We start from the raw sequence: 23634 nt of genomic DNA on the forward strand, positions 1-23634 counted from the left end.
ACGCATTTAAACATAAGCAAAAAAAAAAAAACCTGCTTGCTGCATTTTCCAGGCAAGATGATTAATCTTGCATTAGGACCTTGCAGCTGTGTAATACAAGGCCATGAGCTTTTAAGAAGATATTTTGACAAATAAATACAGTGTAATTCAGTTTTGCTAGGCAGGATTGGTGCTCTTACCTGTGCCTTGAGTTGTCTATCCATACTCCTAAGGTAATACTCCATGGTTTTATGTCACAAAGATAAAGGATTGTAATAATTTCCTTCATGTGAAAAAGCAACTTGATTTCGGTTTTGTGGAGCATATCCTGAAGCAACTCCTTTCCAATGTCACTGAGACTCCCAGAGGTGCAGTCTCAGCAAGTGCTGTCCCATTGTACAGTCTTGCTTTGTATTTAGTACATTCATCATGGAACAAAAATATTTTTTTAATGACTGTTTGTAGCCATGTAGAGTAATTGATAAATTTTATCCTAAAAGAACTTGGATTTCTGAGTTCTTTTCCAGAGCATGCTTCATCTGTTTTTTCTGTTGCTACGGGCATCTACTATGTCAGCTTTTATCACTGGTATGCAGCCAGGTAATTCTGATAGCTCATGTCTTGTTGCATCAGTTCAGGTAACTAGAATAGGTGCAGTTGCTGAATGATCTGCTGGAATCTGTACTTCTAATTCTAGACTTTCATCAAAATAATGGATCCATCCTGCTAATAATATCTGATAGTGCTGCTTTTGGATACGCAGCAGAATAAAGAGCAGCATCCTAGTTAATGTACAGGAGCTTCTAATCATTACTTGGAAATCTATTGCTGTGTTTATGCTATTAAATGAAGGAAAGATAACTGCATTTGGCACAAGCAACAGCCAGTTGAGATAAATGCTTCTATTAAAGGATGCCTTCTGCCTCTAAAGATACCAAGCTTTTGGTTAATTTCTAATTACTGAAGCTACTAATAAAGCTTTCAAGTTGTAGTAATCATCTTATAGAGGGTGTTGGTTTTTTCCTCTCTGTCTGCAAATGTTGTAATACCATGTTTGCATCACCTTAGGAGCCTGTTCCCCATAGCATTTTTACTGTTACGACAGGCTTTGGATCCTCCATCAGCAATGTGTTTTTACTATTTCTGAAAGTCTCCCTTGTAGTAGTGGTCACTCCTGTTAAAAAGGACTGGGGAAGGTATGAGTACTCATGGCAGCCTTCCCACCTAACCAAAGTACTTTATTGTAGTAAGGTATCTCTTATTTTATTATCTATATCTGCCTCATAAAATGTCTTTTTTTTTCCCTTTACTGTATAGTCAGTTCTATTATACCTGTATTTTGCAATAGAGACTTGGTTGTACTATGCCTGTGCAGCTGCTCATTGGATGGAAGCACCCTGAAAATGGGTGGTATACAAGCAGCTGTATTCAGTGCTGCCTCTGCCCACAGTTTCTATGCATACCACAAACTAATTCTGAAACCAAAAATTCTCTTAAAAGGAGAACTTACTTTTTTTCCCTCTGGAAGATCCTAAGTGCAGTAGTATATTGAACAATATGCAAGATAAGTTATTGAAGGGAAATTTTAGTTTGTTAGTGCTGTCCCTTGTAAGGTTTTCAGATAATCTGTCGAGCTTCTCTAGTGCTAAAGGTGTTTTTTTTCCCTGTATCTTTCCTGTACACCTCAAATCCTGCTAATACTCTGCAGTAGTATAGATACCTAACTTACTGTATTGATAATAGGTCTGTTGACTTACTTCTTAAATCATAAAGCTAATTTGACAGTCCTGCAGAAATTTAATGACGTGAAAAGCATTGCATTGAGTTTGGGTGATGTTTATAGTATGTGTCAAATTTGAATATAGATGATTACAATAGAAGTATCTTGTGCTATTCAATAAACGCCTTATCTTACCTAAGACTGTATTTTTAATGTTTCGATTTGCGTTTACTCTGTGCTTTTATTTTAGGACTTGGATTTTGTTCGGTTTATTGTCAACTGTTTTACAGATTATTACCCAAACTTCCTCAGTAAGTATTGTGTATTACATCTTAAGCACTGTAGACTTGTGTCATAAGAGCATTTCATAGTATTACAGATGATGGTGGAGGCTTGACTTTTTTTACATGTGTTTTATGTGGTAACTACATGGAACATGTGGACATTACAAATTCAGAATATTTTTGTGCTTGTACCTGTATACTTGCCTGTTAATTTTTTTATGGATAGATGAACACTGAATAGTTTTTGCCAGCTCATCTTACATGAGTTACATGTTTTAGGTGGAAATGTGTCTGAATATTGAAATTCTGTACAGTAACTGCTTAAACTCTGAATATTAGATTTCAGCTTGCTGATCAAAGTTCAAAAATTTGATCATATATCAAACTTAGAGGGAAGTACAACACTATGTTTTTGGTTTTTCTGACACTCGAGAAGAATTTTGGGACACTTCTAAGTACTGACATTTTAGACTTCTCTGCTGAAACAAAGAAACCTTGGGGGGAAAAAAAAAGCAGATTTACAAAGACTCTTGCTGGTTTGCTTTTTTTGGGAAGAAGAGGTGCTGAATATACCTGTCAAACTTTCTTTTCCATTCTAGTTTCATTTCTAGGTCTGGTTGAGTTCTTACCTTTCTCTGCCTTATTTGGGGCAATTATTTATTAGTGACCGTATCCCAGAGAAGTATATAAACAGTGTATAACTTAGAATTTTATTAACTGTTTTCCAAGCAAACATCTAATGCCTTTATATAGTAATAGAAGTAGGTTTATGCATTGTGGCTAGTTGATCCTGGCTGGATGCTGTTGTGTCACTTCCCTCCTCAGCTGGACAGGAGAGAGAAAATATAATGAAGAGCTTGTGGGTTGTGATAAGGGCAGGGAGAGATAATTCAGCAATTACCATCACGGGCAAAACAGACTCAACTTGGGGAAAAATTAATTAATTGCCAGTCAAAATCTGAGTAGGGTAATGAGAACTAAACCCAAATCTTAAAACACCTTCCCCCCCCACCCCTCCCTTCTTCCCTGGCTCAACTTAACTCCCAATTTCTCTACCTTCTCCCTCCCAGTGGTGCAGGGGGACAGGGAATGGAGGGTGTGGTCAGTTCATCACATGTTGTCTGTGCTCTCCTTCCTCCTCAGGGAGAGGACTCCTCACACTCTTCCCCTGCTCCAGTGTGGGGTCCCTCCCATGGGAGACAGTCTTTCATGAACTTCTCCAATATGGGTTCTTCCCACGGGCTGCAGTTCTTCATGAACTGTTCCAGCCTGGGTCCCTTCCATGGGGTGCAGTCCTTCAGGAACAGGCTGCTCCAGCCTGGGTCCCCCATGGGGTCACAAGTCCTTCCAGGAAACCTGCTCCAGCCTGGGCTCCTCTCTTCATGGGTCCACAGGTCCTGCCAGGAGCCTGCTCCAGCATGGGCTTCCCATGGGGTCACAGCCTTCTTTGGGCATCCACCTGCTCTGGCCTGGGATCCTCCATGGGTTGCAGTGGGACAGCCTGCCTCACCATGGTCTTTACCATGAGCTGCAGGGGAATCTCTGCTCCAGCACCTGGGGCACCTCCTGCACCTCCTTCACTGACCTTGGTGTCTGGAGAGTTGTTTTTCTTGTATTCTCACTCCTCTCTCTGGCTGCAATTGCTGCTGTTGGGTTTTTTTATTTTTTCCCCCTTAAATATGTTATCCTAGAGGTACTACCGTTGTTGCTGATGGGCTCGGCCTTGGTCAGCGGTGGGTCTCTTTGAGCCAGCTGTCATTGGGTCTATTGGACATGGGGGAAGCGTCTAGCAGCTCCTCACAGAAACCACCCCTGCTGCTACCGAAACCTTGCCATGAGAACCCAATACATACATGTTAAAAACGATTATACACAATTGCTTCTACAAAGAAGTGAAGATGGAGGTTTCCAAAAATGAGTATTCACTTTTTACATTACCATTATTGCTGTGCTTCCTCTTAAACTGAGAACTACATAACACTTGATATTCTGATAATTTCCTTTTCTTTTTGTCTTTTCAGCAAAGATAGTGATCTTTGAAATGCCATGGATAATGAATGGTAAGTTGTTTGGTTTTTGGTGTGGTCTTTTTTTGTTGTTGTTTTGGGGTTTTTTAGATCATAATTTTTTAAAATTAGTAGCATAAATAAGCATTTTTCCACTCTGTGTAGATAGAGCGGAATGGTGGAATTTGTTAAACATGCATCTTCAAATCTGTCAATTCAGAGGTTGCATACCTTTTTGTTTTTCCTTCTAGCTTTGTATTTTGTATCATACTTTAAATGGAGTCAGTATTCATCCTGTTATCTTTAAAGCTTGGGAAGCCTTGATAAATAGTCTATTCTTTGAATGTTTCCAACTTATCCTTTCAAAGGTAGATCTGGTCATGATTTGGTAATACCATAATCAGCAACTGATGGGCACTTATAACCATCCAAAAACTAGAGTACACCATTTAAGATAAATGCCTGACACTGGACAGCGATATTGTTACGTATTTTTTTATGTGTGTACTTCAGTAATTATCTTCAATTATAAATGTATGTGATAAACATGCTATTCTTGTATTTTTACCATATGAATATATATTTTTATGCTTGCTTTATATTTTTCTGTATATTCATGTTTTACCATCTCTGAAATAACTGTGGTGTTTGAAAATACTCGGTAGATCTAAACAAGTGTCCTTTAAAGCAGCAAAACATTTCAGCTAGGAAGAGTGTATGCATCTCTTTCCCAGTCTCCCTCACTCAGATTTGGAAATACAATTCCTTTTACCCCCCCAGTACTTCCTGGACTAAATTCCAAGATGATAAATTTTTCATTTGTTAAATCGAAGATACTGTTTCCATGAAAGTCTGTGGTCTGTCTGCATTCAGCTATAGAAAAGTGTATGTCCATAAAATATTTTATCTGTAAAACAGTGCAAGGAGAAGAATATTTTTTTTAGTCCCTATTATAATAGATACTTTCAGAGCAGGTCTTGACATATCTTATAGGATGTAGCTCACTTGTGTTCCATAAGGTCTTCCAATACACTGGAAAAAAACAAAAAAAAACCAAACCCTTCCTGACAACTTATGTATACCTTTTCTTCTTTTTAAAGCTGCTTTTAAAATTGTGAAGGGTTGGCTTGGCCCAGAGGCAATAAGCATGTTAAAGTTCACAAACAAGAGTGATGTACAGGAATACATCAGTGGAGACTATCTGCCACCTCACATGGGTGGAACTGTAAGTATATTAACATTTCACGGTCCTTTTGTGATAGACTGAAACACACTTATATAAATTACATATGTGGGGTTGAGAGCTGGCACTTCATGGATGTGAAATTTCTTGAAATTGTTCTGCCAATGATAACTTGTAAACTACATAAATATAAAATGGGTTGACTTTATGAGGATTTGATACCAGGCAGTCTTAAGTACCAAAATAATTTTTCTGAATCGTTCATTCACTTTCAAGTAATTGAAATAATTTAGTTTTTAAGATCCTTAAAAAAAAAAAAAATCTGTTTAAGTCTCATTTTCCTTCTACTCTTTTTTTTTTTTACGCCACCTGATGAATTAGAGAGTATGTGTTGGTTTATGAAACCAGTTCTGTGAACAGAAAATAGGTTTCATGGTGCTCTCAAATTTTTTCATCCAAAGCTATAATTCAGTAAAGACAATATTGCAATTATTTTTCCTTTGTTGTCTCTAGGGCAGCTTTTTAAGACATGGCTGTAGAAGATTCTTTTTTAAGAGTCTATTAGAACTCCAAAGAGTACGCTACAATCCAGTATCACTTCGACAGAACCTGGATCCTATTCTAAATAGCAAACCAGCACAAGCATCTTGTACAAAATGTTTCATTTTTCACAAAGCTAGTAAATCAGTTTGCTTAACCTTTACGATAGAATTTGCAGAAAGAATTTTTTTCCATTAAAATTTTTATAGACCCATTTATGGTAATGGAATAAGCCCACTGTAGAGTAGTTATTTGTACTTGCTCTTTTCCTTTTTTTTTTTTTCTGAAGTGTTTTTGGAGTTACGGCAGCAACAATGTGGAGAAAAGGAAGACTCTGCTTCAGCAATAGTAGGATAGGCTTGTTCCTTTGCATATAAAGTCAAGGTAGAGTTCTTGCAGCCAGAACATATGAAACTTGTTTTAGAACATAAAGACGTAAGTTACCTTGTTTTTTATTTGAATGAAAGTAGCAGTCTTTAGAAAGTGCTTTTGCAAAAGACTCTTGACGAAAAGATACCCTCTTTCTCCATGGAAAATGGCTGCCCAAACTCCCCAGTATCATGTAAGAACTTCCTCATGTTAGAGAAAGCTGAAATTGTTGAACTTCAGGAGTGGACATTGAGGGAAGGGTTGATGATGTCTGAAGTGTTGTCCTATTGTTGCAGTAAAGGGGAAAGTTCTTTTCCTTCTTCTTAGAGCTGAGTATCTCCTGTCTGGTTTTTAGGCCATCTTACCTGACAGCTCATTATGTCTTTAAAGAAACAAGCTTGTGGCTTTGAATATCCTCCTGAAGTGTCTTGAGTACACAATCTTAGAGTTACCCTTTATCCTGCCTTAATCCTAAAAGGTCTTATTGCCAGTTAGTGATTGTTGACCAAGGTGGCTCCATGTTGCCCATCTTCTAAGAGCACTAACAAGTTCCAGAATCATGGAAGCAGCTTATCCAAACCATCTGTCTCTGGTAGTAAGTTGCAGTGACAGAAATAAATTAGTAGAATAGGAGTAAACGTGCTTGACAAGGACTCCAAAGGTTTTGATTATTTCGGAAAAACAGCTCTATCTCTGCCTAAAAACCCTGTATTTTGAACCAGCAGAAGTTTTCTAACTATTGAGTATCTTTGGTATTTAGCCACTTGATAGGTGTTTTGAACTCTTTAAGCTCATAACTGTCATAATCTGGAAGCATTGTTAACAAATACTCAGACTCCAAAATCATGCTCCAGGTCCTCCTTCCAAAGATTTCAGTGCATACAGTAAAGCCGGTTTTTGCATCTCTCAGACAGCAAGTTTTTCAACCAGAGAACAGACAACTTACCTTTAATCAGAATTAACTTTCTTGATGTGGTTAACCTTGGCTCCTCTTGAGGCAAATAAGAGTCTCTGAAGATAGAGTACATTCACCAGTATTAGTGTTGTCAGGCCTCGTTTTTTAAGGCGGCATCTGACTTGCACGAAAGAATTCCTTCCGCTTGTGCTTTTGTGGTTTTTTTTTTTTTTCTTGCCTCCTTCCAGTTCTCTTTTTGTCGTCTTTGATTTCCATACATTTAGGAACAGATCATCATACTTGCAACTAGCATAATACAGGTGAAGAGCACAACATTCAGAGTTCAGCCTTTGTACTCAATACAGTAGCCATAAGTAGACTCTCATCCTCTTTCGGCTGTGTCCCCTATTAGGATCCATCTTGAAAGAGCCAGGTCTTGCCAGATGTAATGAACTAGTAGAGCAGGTCATTTGGCTAGTTAACTTTGGGGAGATACAGGGAATGTAAGTGCAGTGGAATCTAGGTATCCAAGAAGAGTGTTAGACTAGTTTTGGAATTAACAAAAAAATCCATTTTGGAAATAGAATTAATAACACTGAACTTGATTAAGCAAAAAAATCATTGACTTCAAGGGAACTCTTCCATGTTTCCATTGGAAGCCTTCAAGCTTCAATATCTCAGTCAAGTTACCTTTATGTTTTCTTTTTACTGTGACTCGGGGTCACTCAAAGGATGAATCTGAGGCTTTCCTCTGTATGAAAATCCTTAGACCAAGGATTTTCTGTCAGCTATATGTGAAAAGAGGAAGATAACTTGCTTGGTTTTAGACCACTAGTTCAGGAAGGTGTCTTCAGAGTATTAAAAGTAATTATGGAAAACAAAAGCTTGAATTTTGCAGGACTTTGGAATATAAACTTAAAGTAAGTTCCATTCAGGTCTTCATCAGTGTCTGTTAGCTGTGGCTGTTACCATACTGCTGATCAAGAGTATACCATGTACCTGGCTTTGAATGATTCTTGTCTACACTGCACAGATGTCCCTTTCTTTTTATAGTAGATTTGTCTTGGAGAACTTGTTGGAATTACCCAAAACAGATTTAGGAGCAAGCTAATGATAAGCAGCCTGGAAAATTAGGGTTAGGTGATCAAAAGCCACTCGCTAATAGATTTAATTTATTAATAGTTGTATACCAAGTCAGTGTTTTTGTGGATTCCCTATCTGTTGTATTCCACATTCTACCAGTTCCAGCTGTTGATATTAATAGTGGAACAGCCAAATTCTTAAGGCATACATGTTTCTGGCTGGCTGTGCGAGATTGATGCACATACAGTGTACGCATTGATGCAAGACGTGTACATACAGTAGAATTTTAGTTTGTGTACTTGCCCAGTTTTCCTTTGTCAGAGATGGGCAATTCATCCTTGTTAAATCCAAGATTCCCTCCACTGGTGCCACTATTGAACAATGTGTACTAGAATGGTGTGTTCTTCATCTGGGTCATCTGAATTGATAGTCCATAGTGTGTTTTCTTGAGAGGACTGTTTATAGGTCAGTGGCCTGAAGTTAAGAAATCACTAGGCATTTTGCATGTGATTTCGTGGCCACTGTGTACATGTAATCTTAGAAAAAAATCACTATCATGATTAAGATATCTCTACTACAATTGCAAAACATAGTAGTGTAAAATCGCTACCTCCGCTAGAGAAGAAAGCCATTATAGATTTATTCAATGCTTCATATATCACATTGAATAATTCTATCTTGTTTACCTGTCTGAGGTTTTCACCCTGTCAGTAGATAAGCCTGTCACTGACACTTACGGACTGTGATTGGCAAGTGTAGTACTTGGAGTTGTCCCAATGATGGGATTCTGTTCAGCTGCTGAAGCTGTACAGTGTTGTGGATTAATGTCGCCAAGTGAAATGTGCAGCAAAATTAGCATCTCTTTATTAAGGTTGCTGTCATATATGCCCTTCATCATATGCTGGAAGGAAGTGAAAAGGCTTTTTATCAGTTTGGTTAAGGGTAAGCTGGCTGTTTCTGCCTTCTGTTTGCAAATGGAGGATGTCAATATTCTGCAAGCCTACTGTAACTTTTTCAAGTCTAGAGTCTTTTCTAATAGTGAATTAGTCTTACTGATACTTTGTCCTTTAGGCCCTTAATAGGATGTTGCTTGAGCCAGCAGATAAGTTTCATTCACCTAAAGGTCTGTGACTGTTGCTTCAGCCTGAAGAATAGGAGAGATTTAGGCCTTGATCATAGATGAGCAGGAAGTATGCTGTTTTCCTAAGGGTTTCTTTGAATGGCCCTGTCTAAGGTTTTTCCTTTTTTTTTTAGCATCACACTATTCTATTTTGAGAAAATACACTTGATTATGGAGAACTCTCTTGAAACACTTTTTTTGCCTCCCTGCTGGTAGCATAGTTTGGGAACTGGGCATGGCTTGAGTCTGCCTCTCAGGAGTCAAAGCTATGGTTTTTTTCCTCTGCTGGAAAAGCTGAGAAATTGATTCAGTTTACTTGGGGTTTGAAAATGCAGTAGGAACAGAGACCCCTGTTTAAACACTGTTTCTAACACAATAGAATATTTCAGTTGGAAGGGACCTACAATGATCATCTAATCCAATTGCCTGAGCAATTTAGGGCTGACCAAAAGTTCAGCATGTTTTTACGTACATTGTCCACATGCCTCTTAAACACTCACAGGCTTGGGGCATCGACCACCTGTAGGAAGCATGTTCCAGTGTTTCACCAGCCTCGTTGTAAAGAAATGCTTCCTGATGTCCAGCCTGAATCTCCACTGACTGAGGCAGCTTTGAACCACACATCCTGTCACTGGATACCAAGATATCCCAGAATCATAGAATAGTTTGGGTTGGAAGGGACCTTTAAAGGTCACCTAGTCCAACTCCCCTGCAATGAGCAGGGACACCTGCAACTAGATCAGGTGTCCAGACTGATCTGGAATGCTGCCAGGGATGGGGCATCTACCACCTCTCTGGGCAACCTGGGCCAGTGTTTCACCACCCTCATTGTGAAAAATTTCTTCTTTCGAAATCTACTCTTTCAGATGAAAACCCGTTACCCCTTGTCCTGTTGCCACGGGCCCTGCTTTGTCTGTCCCCGTCTTTCTTAGAAGCTCCCTTTAAGTTCCTGGCAGACTGCAATAAGGTCTCCCCGGAGCCTTTCTTCTCCAGGCTGAACAACCTCTCAGCCTGTTCTCATAGGAGTGGTGTTCCTCTGATTATTTTTGTGGCCCTCCTCTGGACCTGCTCTAACAGGTCCATGTGTTTCCTGTGCTGAGGGCTCCAGAGCTGGACGCAGGACACCCGGTGGGGTCTCACCAGAGCACAGTAGAGGGGCAGAATCTCCTCCCTCAACCTGCTGGCCACGCTGCTTTGGATGCAGCCCAGGATAGGGTCAGCACCTCCCTCTCCATTTACCCTCCTCAGGAAGCTGTAGAGTGATGATGTTACCCCTCAGCCTTCTTGTCTAGTTTGGAGAAAAGCCCAAAGTCCTTAGCTGCTCCTCATAGGACATTCCTTCCAGTCCTTTCACCAGCTTTGTTGCCCTCCTCGTGGATGCACTCAAGGATGCAGTTTGCCCCCTTGGCTGCCAGGGCACACTGACTCACACTGATCCTGCTGTCAACCAGCGCCCCCAGATCCCTTTCTGCAGGCCTGCTTTCCAAGCACTCCTCTCCCAGTTACTTGTGTCCACTGTAATTCTGTTGTAGATGCAGAATCCAGCTTTTAGACTTGTTAAATTTCATCCCATTAATCATTGCCCAGTGCTTCAATCTGTCTAGATGCCTGTGCAAGGCCTCTTGTCCCTCAAGAGAGTCAACAGCACCTCCTGTCTTGGTATCATCAGTGAATTTGCTAATGGTGCATTTAACTCCTTTTAGTACATAAGACGTAATAAAACTATCTGGAGAATGTTGAGTATTTCCAGTTAGTAAAATAGCAAAAACTGGGGGTGTTTTTTGTTTTCTTAACTCATTCTCCAATAGAAAAGATATCTTTACTGTAGAAACATTAAGAACTTAAGTATGCTGCTTCTACATTACTTAGGTGTATTGAATACGGTCTTTAAATTGATTTTGCATTCCAAAGACTGAGGTTCGAGTTGCAGCGTATGTTAAAGGTCCACACACTAGGTTAACTTTGAGGGATTGTTTGGGATTATTTTGTGGTTTTGTTTTTAAACTGGGGCTATTCTGAAACTAAAATACAAAGAACAACTGAAGTTTTTAATCACTTTGGGGACATTCTTTAGAAATAGCTGTCATGGGTTTTAAACCACATTTCCTAGAATGAAGAACAAAACTTCAGTCTTAAGACTCTGAATGTTGATCCTCAATAGACCAGATTCTGCAGTTGTGCTGTAACTATAAATAACAACAGTAGTTACAATTTGGATAAATGAAACATACAGTCAATGTGAAACAAAAAATCTATAATATTTCCATTTAAAAAAATACTAGAGAAGGCACTTCTCATCCTCCTAAATAACTGGTCCTTTAAAAATCTCTTTATGTTTTAGGATTCTTTCAAGTACAGCTATCCTCCACTGGTTGATGATGATTTTCAAACTCCTTTATGTGAAAATGGACCCATTACTAGTGAAGATGAGCATGAAAGTAAAGAAGAGATAGATGCAGACACCAAGGAGACTGGGGAGCTGAGTGAAGAGCAAAACCTTAATCAGAAAAAGGTATCTAACTCTGAAGGTTGAGGCAAGACTAGTTAAATGGCTACAAAGTGGGACAGGAGGCATATAATTTTTGTTTCTTGTTAGGCTTTTTTATTTTGTGTGTTCATTTTTATATTTTAAATTCTTTTTTCCCCTCCAGTTTGACAAAAGCACCCAGTAAAAGTGAAAATTATGCTTGAAGTTTCAACCTTCCTTCATAGTCTGTTAAGATCAGTTTCATGCTTCTGAATAAAATATGTACTGAATATTGAGTATATCTCTGGAATATAGTGAATTATACAGTAGAATTTAAAAGATGTCTATGTTTTGTTTTAAAAGGCTATGTCTTTCTAGTTGGTTAATTTTTAATCTTGTCATATCTAGTGGTGTACATCTTAAAATACATCTCGCTTTCTCAGGTGCTTATGTCAGTATGTATATGAGAAAATATTACGTTAAATATTTATACTCTACTGGATGTTAATTTGTTTTCTTAGATTATTGATAAAATCTCAACATAGAATAGTTTTCATTTAGTCTCAGGAGAAACTGTATCCCTAATCCATCAATCCTGTTTTACAATATAATCTTCCTGTTCAGTGTTTATCCAGAAATATAAAGGCATTGTTGTCCATATGAAGTGATACTTAGGAATATACAGTGATAGTCAGTGGTGATATTGCTCTTGAAAATAGTAGGAAAAAAATTAAATTCATCACTTAGTGCTATAATTAATTTTGGAATATGAATTGCAAAACTTCTGTTCAATGGAGTAGAATAATATTACACTTTCAGTTTCATTTACTGGTTTAAGTTTTTGTCAGAACAATTTGAAAACACAGCTCACTTTAAGTAGTCCAGCTGTTCTTTGCAACTTGTCCAAGTCTTAAAAAAAAAAAAAAAAAAAAATTTCACTGACCTTAAGCTCAAAAGAAAGCATTACATAACCATGGTGACTTCCTGACCATTAAACTCAGTAGCTTGTTTTGGTTGTAGCACATCTTCCAAGCTCTGATTCTCAGATATGGAAACATGGAGAATTCCTATTCAGTGTGTGAGTTGGCTTTGGTGTTTAATAGCCTCAGTGTGTGGTTGTGTTTAATTTGCTTGGCTGACTTCAGCTTTCTAGTTAGGTCTTTTTCTTTGGTTTTTTTGCTCTTTAAAATTATGATTTGGTTTGTGGTATTTTCTCTCTTATACAGTATAATCAATCTTTTCAATGAACTAAGATTGATATTTATGCTTAGCATGTATCAATCTTAAGGCACGTTTAAGGCCTTACCTTTAACATACTTTTAAAAATTCAGACCATATCATTGTTGTTGGTACTGTTTCTGTAAAAAGTAGATTATTGTTTTGCTTCAACTCACTATTCTTCTGTTCACATATTTAAGAATAATTCTTGCTATTTCTTCCAGAGCAAGTACACCATTGTTTGCCACTTCAATGTTACATTCTCCTCCAAAATGTGTTTTTCATAAATACTCCCTTATTGGCTCAGAATGGTTGGCATTTCTTATTTCTAAGTTAATTATTTTTGACTGTGTCTAAATATAAATATTCAAATGTTTTTGTAGTAAGGCCAGCTTCCAAACCAACTGATTTCAAGTCATCTGGGAGATATCATTGTCTTTATTATTTACAGCACTTTATACGCAGACTTTTGTTATCGCCAAGAATTCATCTGATTTTATATATGTATACCTCCTCTTATCCTATAGAAGGGCCTATTTCCAGAGTAGAGGGAGACATAAGTGCTAAACTTGGTTAGTAAGTGTCTTTCCTGCAGATGCCTCTACCTTTAATGTGTGCTGCAGTAATAATTTTCTCTGTAATTTTAGGTTTATGTAGAATGAAGCCCAACACATAACTAGTACAGTGTCTTTACACAACTTTTACTATAACTGTGATGATTAAAAAAAAAGACCTCCACACAAATTCCTATGTGGTTTCTTTTTATAAAACCTGTTTTCAATAGTTTTTTATTCCTTTCATTTCCATACTTCAAATTTACGTAAACTGAATCCTCTTCATGTGTTCTCTTTGTGTTTTAAGTGGAATAAAAACAAGGCTAAGCAAACTGTTCAGCTAGCTCATCCTCAGTCATGTCACTAACTCTTTCAGTCTTCTGTATTCCATCCCTCCACCCCCTGCACCCTGTTTTGCACTTAATTTCAGAGTTCTTTCATTTTTTTTATAATAAGATGTCCTGGCCTGCTGACATGTATTTTCTGAATGTAATAAAGGAAAACCATCAGAACCCAAGATATCTGCAGTTTTGGATGCACCAATTCAATCAGCACTATTTCTTTTAAGTTCTCCAATACTTCAGAGTTCCATCTAAAAGCAGTGAAGACATGTTTATTAACTCTGCAATACAATAAAGCGTGGAATTATTATTGTGTTTTCTGTTCAGTGTTGCAGTGATTGTATTGGGGTGTCTGTTTTAATTGAAAAGTGTTGCAGTGGAAGAATATCATCAGTGCTTTATCTTAAATATTTGAAGTACCGTAACTTAACGTGTCTGGACTTTTCAAAAATAACCAACTTGGGCATCAGGAAAATACATCTAAAAAAACCCAAAACAAAGCAGAAGTCTTGTTTCATGCATGTTTAATACATAATGTAACTTCTATAACAAATCATTTTATTCAATGGGTTTAAACCAGCTTAAGGGAATGAATATACATATATCAAGCTTGGTCTGCAATATATAAATTGTTGAAATAAGCCTCATCATATTCTTTGAAATACTGGCATGATTTTGTAACGTGTGTAACCCAGATTTCTAGTTAATCATTATAACTATCATTTTTACTCAGATGAATTCTATAGAACAAATTTCCAAATCAGAGGAAACTGACAAAACAGAGATCAAACCAAAAAATGCAAAGAAAACATTAACCACTTTTAAAGGACCTTTATTACATATCAGGTAATAATAATTTTCTTTTTTTTACCATGTGCCTTGGACACTTGAATACTGAACTAGTAGGTTTTCAAAATAAACTATTTTTTCAGATTGTTAGAGGAAAACAAGTTGTTATAATCCGTTCAAGAATGATTTTTACAAAGCTCAAAGAATTTTTCTGCTTTTACACATTTTTAGTGAATCTTTTGGTGTCACCATTGGCATGCTTTTTGTACTAACTAGTAGCTGTACATTTCATAGAACTGTGGAAGCATTTCATGGTTTCATTTACATTGAGAAACTGTCATTGGCTTTATTTAAACCTGTGCTTATCTGTAAATGAGAGCAGTGGTTTGGTACTGATTGCATTGGCTTAAGGAAAAACAATGTGTTTATTGAAAGCTTTCACTATTACGTCTTGCTTGAATTCTTTTAATTTAAGATGGTATAGATGTCCACACTAGTAGTTTGCACCAGTTAAACTTACTTTGTGTGGAAAGTGCTCTGTATAAATGGCATATCTGCTCACAAGATTTTTGTCACCCAGGATGCTTACATCTTGCAGTTAATCTGCTTTTTATCATTAAACTACAGGAAAAAAAGATCAGTTACTCAATATCACTCATTCTTTTCACTGCCTTTCAGGTTAAGATGCTTGTTTAGAAATTGATTTAGATGTTTACTTTTATTTTCACTTCCAGTTTGCTTTTAGGTGAATGAAGAAAATATCTAATTTATAGGTAATTCCTTAGCTAATTTTGTAAGTGCTGTACTGATGAATTAGTGTTGGAATGTATTTGAATAATGACATGCTCATTAACATCAAAAAATATTTTGTATTTTCCTGGTTTTGAAATTAAAATTATAGTCCTTTGTGCAAAAACCTCCTCTGTGTAGACCTAGTTTCCTGTATGATAGGACAAAGGTGTAAACTGTAGAATTGTGATTTTTTTTTAAAAGAATGTTTAAAATTTTCTGTCCCTCTGACAAAAGCAGCCAACAACTAACAAACCAAAATCAACAAAACCCACAACAAACAACAACCAAAAGAAAGCCATTAAAGAAAAACAACACTCAAACCTGCTCCACAAAGTGTACCCTTTTCTCTTAAAATATTTCAAGTTCTACCATTGAAATGGAAATTATGTTGGAGTCCATGTAAATTACATGAAAGACTAAACTTAGTCAAGTATGGAAGTGCTAATACTTGTAGTTTTGCTGTCATGGAAAATAAAATACTGATGTCTCCATTATCCTTGCTGTTTGTTTTTTGTTTTTTTAAGTAAACTCTTGAGAGTATGCACAGTTGTTGCTCTTACTAATAACTCTGTAGAAGCTAGGACCAGTTTTTATTTCCTTGGAATCTTTCTTAGGACACTGAACTGAAATTTTTTTGAACTGATAATGTATAGTGCCACATATAACTAGTCACAGGCACCTATCTCGGACTATAAGCTCTGCCAGTATGATAAGCTGGTAGCCTTGCTGATAACCAGCATTGCCCTGTAAAGGGAGCAGCCTAGAGCCTGACTGGGAAGCTGAGGCAGAGCAGCTCTGACACCATGAAATTGCCAAGAACCAGCAGCCTTTCTGTGCCTCTCTGACTGTTGCAGCAGTGAGGCCTCCTTGGACCCTTTGCAGGGATATTTCTAACCTGTTGCTGCTTAGTACTTGTTGCCTCTGGTGTATGAGAAAAGCTGGGTTCTTGTGCTCTTCTGTTTCTCATCTTAGTAGTCACGCTCACTAGTCATCTGTCTCTTCCTGGTTTAGGCTGTGATTGCATTTGAATGAAAGGCTGGTCTTTATTGGCCTTCAATAAATGAATGTATTTGGTAAGACAAAAAGCAGCAGTTTACTTGCACTGTCTGGCAGGAGACTAGCTCATGTTGTGATGTATTTTGAGATGAGAATTTCTAGTATAAGCTGAAATGGTTATCCCACACACATCAAAGTAAAGAAAGTAGCATTTCAGTAAAAATGAAAGAACTTGGGTGTTCATTTAAAATAAAACACTATCCTCCCAACAACTACAAACCACCCACCCCCAACACTGTGGAACTGGTTGATTTCACAGACAACAGGCACACAGCAGTAGCCCTCAAGCACCACCACCCCACTTTTTTTTTTTTTTTTTTTGGTTCATAGCCAGAGTTGGTGGTAGAGCAAGAAAGATCAGGTTGTGGTGGAAAATTCCTTTCTTTGAGCTCACTTTGTGGCTTGTTTTGATGCTAGTTAATGCTTTCCTGACTAATTTATGGTTCATCTTGCAATTGCTGTGACACTCAGCTGAAATAGTACAATATTAAGATAACCAATATAACTTTGGAACTACAATCCTTCTGTTCCTTACTGTTGTTGGTTACTTAAGTTGAGAATTGGGAACAGGAAAAAAAAGGAAAAGGGCATACAGTTACCCTATTAATATGTTCTAAACCCATCAGTTTCTTCTTTTTTGCCCTGCTCAGCACACTTGCTTCCCCACCAAAAAGTAAAAATTTTTTGTCATGTGAACTGTCTAAAACATAGGCACCCCCCCTCCCCACCCCAGTCACCATTGGTCTCCTGTCATGGGTTTTCAGGCTTCCCCTACAGCACCAAGGATTTTTCTTCTCAGCTAAGAGACTGGCTTGTTTCAGTGAGGGGAGGAGGAAGGATTGATACTGTAAAAGGAGGTCTCTTGAGGAGAAGGTCAAACTAACATGGAATTGGCATTCTGAAAAGGGGAGAAGGGGAAAAAATGTAACACATTTTTTTGAAAAAGGCTTTCTGTCAAAAGAATATATGGTTCTGTGGCACTGTGTAGTATGGCAGTTCTTTGCATACTCATGTGACCTGTTGAAGGAAAAAAGTTTTTTCACTTGTTACTTGAGTTTCCTCTCAACTTGTAGTATATGAGCATGTCCTGCCTTTTACCTAGTAGTGTTTATTTGAATGCTTATTCCAAGATGAGTTGTGTTAGTTTGATACGGTTTAAAAGATTTCATGCATGACTCCCCTCATTGCACAAGAATAATAAAAACAAGCAATAACATTATGCATGTGTCACCAGAAATATGTGAAGACTGACTCATAAGTACAAGTGAATTCAGCTGTAGTGGTTGAAATGATTGCCACTCACAGATATCTGCCTGTCGTCCTATGTCTGCATTTATACCCATTGGAAGGATAGATGTATAAGGTAGAAACTACTCTCTGTCTGTGACACCTTATACTCTTTAGTTTTAATCTATGCAGATATTAATGATGCTTTCTTTTAACACACTGCTCTAAGATGCAGCAGCTGAAGTGACTGTACATATCTGTTGGCTATTCCTGCTCTTGCAGGTGGTCACGCTCTAAAGGGCAGTAATCAGCTGATGCAGCTAGGTCCAGTTGTGGTCATGAGTCAGCACTGAGCTTCACTACAAAACTTCTGCATTTTGTTTTCACAGCTTTTTGATGATAAACTGTTTATAGTTACTGTAGCTGCAGGGTTGAGAGTATTTTATTTTCCTGTAGGTGTGGTCAGGTTTTTTCTATGATATGTTGTAAAGATAATTTGAAGAAACTAACTCTTTTTAAATTTCTTATTAGCCCAGCAGAAGAACTGTATTTTGGATCCAAAGAAACTGGAGAGAAAAAATGTTTGATAGTTCTCACAAATGTCACTAAAAACATAGTGGCTTTTAAGGTAAGTATTTTATGTGTGGCCTGATTTACTTTACTAAGCGTGTAACTTTTTCTTGTTTTGGCTAAGGAGGAAGAAGTACTGTTAAAGCCACTTTTCAGTATATATTTTTTTTATCCCATTGTGATGTTTGAAGCAGATCAAAGAAATCTTCTGGATGAATTTATGCCTGTTATGTACTACCCTGTGTACCACCTACAGTCTAAAAAAGAGCTATGTTGATGGTTAGTTCTTTAGTGAGAGTCTAATACTTCCTGAAAAAGAAAGGCTTGAGCATTGAAAAGTCATATTTTTAGGAATTTTCTCCTTTTTAAATCTTGGCTGGGAACAAGTTAGTAATGGTCCAAAATGATGCAGCTCCATCTGCAAATGTCACTATCAAAGGAATGAATGCAGTTATGTTTGCTTCAGAAATGCTGAGTTGACTTACATTTTGATTTGGTTTTCCACCACATCTTTTGTGTTCTCTGCACATACAAATAAGTGAAGTTTCCATACTTTCATATTAAAAATTTTAACAGTCCATAGATATTCTTGGCTCTTTCTAAATATGTATATGAGAAAAATAGCATATGCCAGAAAAGAAAGGATAGAAGTGGTTGAGAGAGAGGAAAAAGTGAAATACCAGTGTCTGATTACTCCTACAAAATAAAGTATTTTAAAAGACTGTATGTTTTACCATGTCTTAATATTTAAGCTTTTGGGGATTTTAGTTGTTACAGAATGAGGGAGGTTATGAAACAACCATAATTTGTGTATGTGTTTACTATATATTTGCTTGGTATTTCTTGTTTATAGGTGAGAACAACTGCTCCTGAAAAATACAGAGTTAAACCCAGTAACAGCAGCTGTGAACCTGGCACATCATTGGATATAATAGTTTCTCTTCATGGTGGTAAGTAAAATCTTACAATAGAATCTTTAAGAAGTCTGGACAAGTTTTATTAATGGGCTGATGCTCTAGATGCTAACCTCTGTATGTGCTTGCTGGGGTGTAAGACTGATTGACACCCATGCCTCCTTCACTATTTTATGAGAGAGTTACTATTTGTAAAAAAAAACAATGGATGTCAGGCAGCATTTGAGTAACTGCCCCTACTGATTTACTGCTCCACTTAGGCATAAGCAGCTGTTGTCTGCAGCCTGTCCTGTTTCTTGTCTTAGAAAAAACAAAAGTCTCAGTGGCAGCTGTCTCACTTGTGCCCTGTTTCAGTGGGAGTTTATCTGCAGTAAATCAGTTTCCTAATGGGTTGCAAGGACAGGTGAATTTGCTGGAGAATGCGTTCTTTACAAAATTCTGTGTCATCCTTGAATTGGTGAGATGAAACTAGTTCTGTTAAAATGAAACTGTAGAATTTTGGGAAAACTGTAATCAAAATTGTTGAGCTTAAGAGAATGATTTTGTTATTTTTATTTCTAGTAACTCAGTGTCTGATGTCCTGCAATAAACAAGTTCTCATTTTAAAACACTGTTGTTCAAAAATTTTTCTATATGCTTTGTAATACTGTCATTTTATCTAGTGCACTTTCGCTTTTTTTTTTTTTGAGGGCAGGTTTTGCAGCTTCTCTGCAGGATCGTTTCCTTATCATGGCAGCAGAAATGGACCAGTCTTCTGGAGCAGGTGTACCAGAACTGACTCAGTTTTGGAAAGAAGTCCCTAGGACCAAAGTGATGGAACATAGGTGAGCATATGGTTTTCTGTTGGCACAGTTTTTGGGGTTTTTTTTTAGACATTATCATTTAGCTGATTTATAGCACTTGCTTGTCACAATCAGTGAAGGATTCTCCAAACCCCGTTGTGTTCTTATGTACTGAAGTATATTGCTGAGGCTCCTGCTCTGTTTTAACTGATGAGAGGTGCTTTTAACTCATAAAATGTCATGGTATTCTGCACGTGCTCTTCTTTTTATTGTTGTTCTTTTTCTGATTAAGAGTTAAGTGGAAAAAATTTGAAGGGATGTGGCAATACACATGGGCAGTAGATTTTTTTTTTTCCCAATAAGAATATGCCACTTGAGTTTTCTAAAAAGCAAGAAAAGAAGGCATATCAAATGCAAAGCTGTTTTCTAGACAATAATAAAAAACATTACTTTTCTGCTACACAGTTTTGTACAAAATTTCTGTAAAACCTATCACATATTCATATGTATGTTTTCTGTATTTAATAGTAAAAAAAAATACCACTATGAAAATACATTTCCCCATACACTCCTTTAAATATACCTGTTACTCTTCTCTGTCATCTGTTCGCATCTAGTTGTATCACTGTACATTTCTAGGAAAAGTTCATTGTAGTTCTCTTTCATCTATAAGTCTTAGAGCCATGATATGGAGATGCTGTTTCATTTTAAAACAAAGTAGTTTGACTGTATTTTTTACTGTAGATTGTGCCTGGTTTTTGGGGAGTTCAGGGGGGTGGGTTGGGTTTTTTTGGAGCTGCCTTTGCCCCTTCACGGCCAAAATTAACGTGGAAAAAGTATTTTTGAGACTTGATGCCTAAGTCTTGCTCTATCTTTTGCTTCAGATGCTTATCCTTTACTTCCCTATTAAACAAAATCTACATAATGTTAAGCTTCCTTGCATAAATGTTGCAGTTTTTTTAAGACAAACCTTGAAACAATAGGGGGAGGTTATTTGATTACATTAAATTTACCACCTGCAAAGTGTGCCATGTATGTATGTTACTGATGAATACAAACCTGACCTTTACTTTTAATTAAACCTAGGTTAAAGCAGTGGAGAACATAATTATTGTCTCTGTAATATTATGTGTGCAAGTACTTTGTCTGAGGAATCTACTTAGATTTTATTACACTTATTTGTCCCTTTTTTGGTTTTGTCTTGCCAGAAACATTTTAGCATTCCTCTTTCCTTAAAATAGAAAAATGCTGCAGCCTCAATTTAACCGTTTCTTTAGCAAATAAATTCATTCCCACTCTAATTGACTTGCATGTTATCAGAGGAGCTTCAGCTGTGTTTTATAAATTGTGTAGGATTCCACTATCTTCAATCATGGCTTGAAATCCTTTTCCTGGATTTTCAACTGTGGAAGAGGTGGACTCTATGAAAAATGTTGTTGCTAAGGTTTAAAATCGAAAGAAAACGTTTAGATTTTGTTTGCTGTATAATAAATGTTGCATCTCTGGTAGTATTTGACTGAGTAATCCAGTGCATCCTATGCTATGAATCTGAAATTATGAAGATATATTTTAAATGAGCATGCAGATAATTTTGATCTTGCTTTCTATATCAAAAGCTGTCAAATGTATTTGGTGGACTGAGGAAGCCTTTTCAGACTATCATTGCAATAGTTGTTTAGAAAATTAATCAATCAGAACAGATGATAAAGCGCATATAATAACTGTTAGCTGGACTGTTTACTATTAATTATACAATGTTACAATTTATGATTTTTGGTGCCTATTTTTCCCCCCTTTCACAGGCTCAGGTGTCATGTCATAGAAAGTAGCAAACCTTCTTCTCTGACACTAAAAGAGAATGCACTTAATATTCCAGCAAAAACCAATGAAGATTTACATATACAGGTAATGCTGAATATTTAACAAAATTATAAATATGATAGAGATAAAAAGAATTTGTACTAAATCTCTTTGGTATTTTGTAAATTATACTATTTGAAAAACTCTGTAATTGAAAATAACTAAATCAGTGACACTTTTAAATTTTTTTTTTTTTTTTTTTTTAATGGTAATGGTTTAATAAGATACTGCTTTCAATGCAGTTTGGTCGTTCCTCTTCCGTATATTACAGATCTGGGGTATCAGTGAGCCTCAGCGATATCTTTTGTTTCCTAGTGTAAAGATATCACCTGCTAGATACAGGCAATATGGCCTTTCCATAACTTAAGATTTGAAGCTCCTTTAGTGGAACAGATTTGTGAAGTACGTAGTGATAGAAAAGGTATCACTAAGAGAAGTATTTCTTTTTCCCCCGGGCTTATAGTTACTGGCTAAATAGCTCTAAATTAACAAGTACTTTCATGTGCAGTAATTCTAATTTAATTAAACTATTTCTATTTTCAGCTAACTCGTTTACTGCAAAGTCATAAAAGACTTCAAGAGCAGATTGATCACTGCCTCTGGTTCCAGCAGTTGTCACTTGTTTTATCATTACTGTCAGTTACTGTTGTTGCCTTCTGCTTCTACCTGGCGTATACCCAGAGAAGCTGAGAAGAATTGTTGTGCACTGGATGTGCTGCCTATCATGGTTGGTTGGAGTGGAAGAGATTGCAGTGCTGCGCTAGGATTCTGGAACTGCCAAAATGAGGTTTGTGAGCCCACAACAACAAACAATGATGCAATTTGCTGAAAAAAAAAGAAAAAATGAATGACCAGCAAAGGAAATTACTGAAAGTTGACACTTAGAACAGGGCATGAGGAAGATATTAGAGCTAGGTCCTATTTTCACTGTACAACTCAATAAATACTACTGAACTGGAAGGAGGAAACCAAATACAGCATAATTTAAAACTGTTTAGAGTTTTTTTCCTCTATAACTACTTTAAATACAATATTTCATTTCTTTTCATCATGTTCGTTCTTGCATTCTGAATTACTCCCATAGAAGGTACAAGTAGTCAACTCAGTGTATTCTAAAGGTTAGCCTCTTCATTCAGGAAAATTTACAGAAATTATGTAGTACAGGCAGATTTTTTACATAATCTATGTACATGCACATATAAAGGAAGATATTTTTTGTTAGTAATTATTTTGGTAATTTAAGCTCATTGCTTTCATTGGTTAGATTCCTTATTTTTGTGCTTTTTCTGAATGCAAAATTACTGTAAATATTTCCTACCAAATAAAACATACACACCGCCATATTGACCAGGAATGTAACCGTTGTTTGATTCCAAAGATACTAATGAAATAATCATGATCAGAGACTATTCCTGTTCTTATTTTTTCTTTTTTTTTTTTAAAACCACTCTTAGTCAAACTGTGGAAGGAGTGCAAGAGTTGAGTTACAATGACCTATTACTGGTTCATAAAAAGGCTAATAAATAGTCAGTGCAAGAACTTATTCTGAGATGTGCAATATGCTTAAATTACAGATGAATTTATGAAAAAAGCAAGTCAAGTGGGGAAGATTTAAATATTGTTGAAGGCAACATAAAAGTGTTATATCTGCCATTTCTTAGAAACTGTTGTGGAAATGGTGTATAAAGCTAGTGAGAACTTACGCTAACGAGGTTTCTTTGTACTCATTGCTGTAAATATGTATATTAAAATGATAAACACTTAAAAGGAGACTGATGGTATCTTTCATACATTTAAAATTTTCACTCTTGATGAGGTCTAAAAGTGTAATTTCTTTACTAGAATTAATTTTTGCTACAGATTGGCTTTGTAACAGATCATTTAG

The 23634-nt window shown here is 36.7% G+C and overlaps 1 protein-coding gene across 2 annotated transcripts in view; it reads left to right on the forward strand.

The window, feature by feature from the left end:
* Positions 1–22662, forward strand: part of MOSPD2 (motile sperm domain containing 2) — a 41015-nt gene extending 18353 nt beyond the window's left edge. For both annotated transcript variants that reach the window (XM_010285721.1, XM_010285722.1), the window contains exons 5-14: positions 1950–2010; positions 4005–4043; positions 5090–5214; positions 11521–11691; positions 14493–14605; positions 18155–18251; positions 19047–19143; positions 19802–19931; positions 21692–21794; positions 22293–22662. In XM_010285721.1, coding sequence (XP_010284023.1) covers positions 1950–2010; positions 4005–4043; positions 5090–5214; positions 11521–11691; positions 14493–14605; positions 18155–18251; positions 19047–19143; positions 19802–19931; positions 21692–21794; positions 22293–22439 — 1083 coding nt within the window. In that variant the 3' untranslated portion in view covers positions 22440–22662. The remainder of the gene's footprint in view (positions 1–1949; positions 2011–4004; positions 4044–5089; positions 5215–11520; positions 11692–14492; positions 14606–18154; positions 18252–19046; positions 19144–19801; positions 19932–21691; positions 21795–22292) is intronic.
* Positions 22663–23634: the final 972 nt, after the last annotated feature.

This window comes from Phaethon lepturus, unplaced genomic scaffold (genome assembly GCF_000687285.1).
Source record: "Phaethon lepturus isolate BGI_N335 unplaced genomic scaffold, ASM68728v1 scaffold4374, whole genome shotgun sequence".
In the NCBI taxonomy this organism is placed as follows: domain Eukaryota; kingdom Metazoa; phylum Chordata; class Aves; order Phaethontiformes; family Phaethontidae; genus Phaethon; species Phaethon lepturus.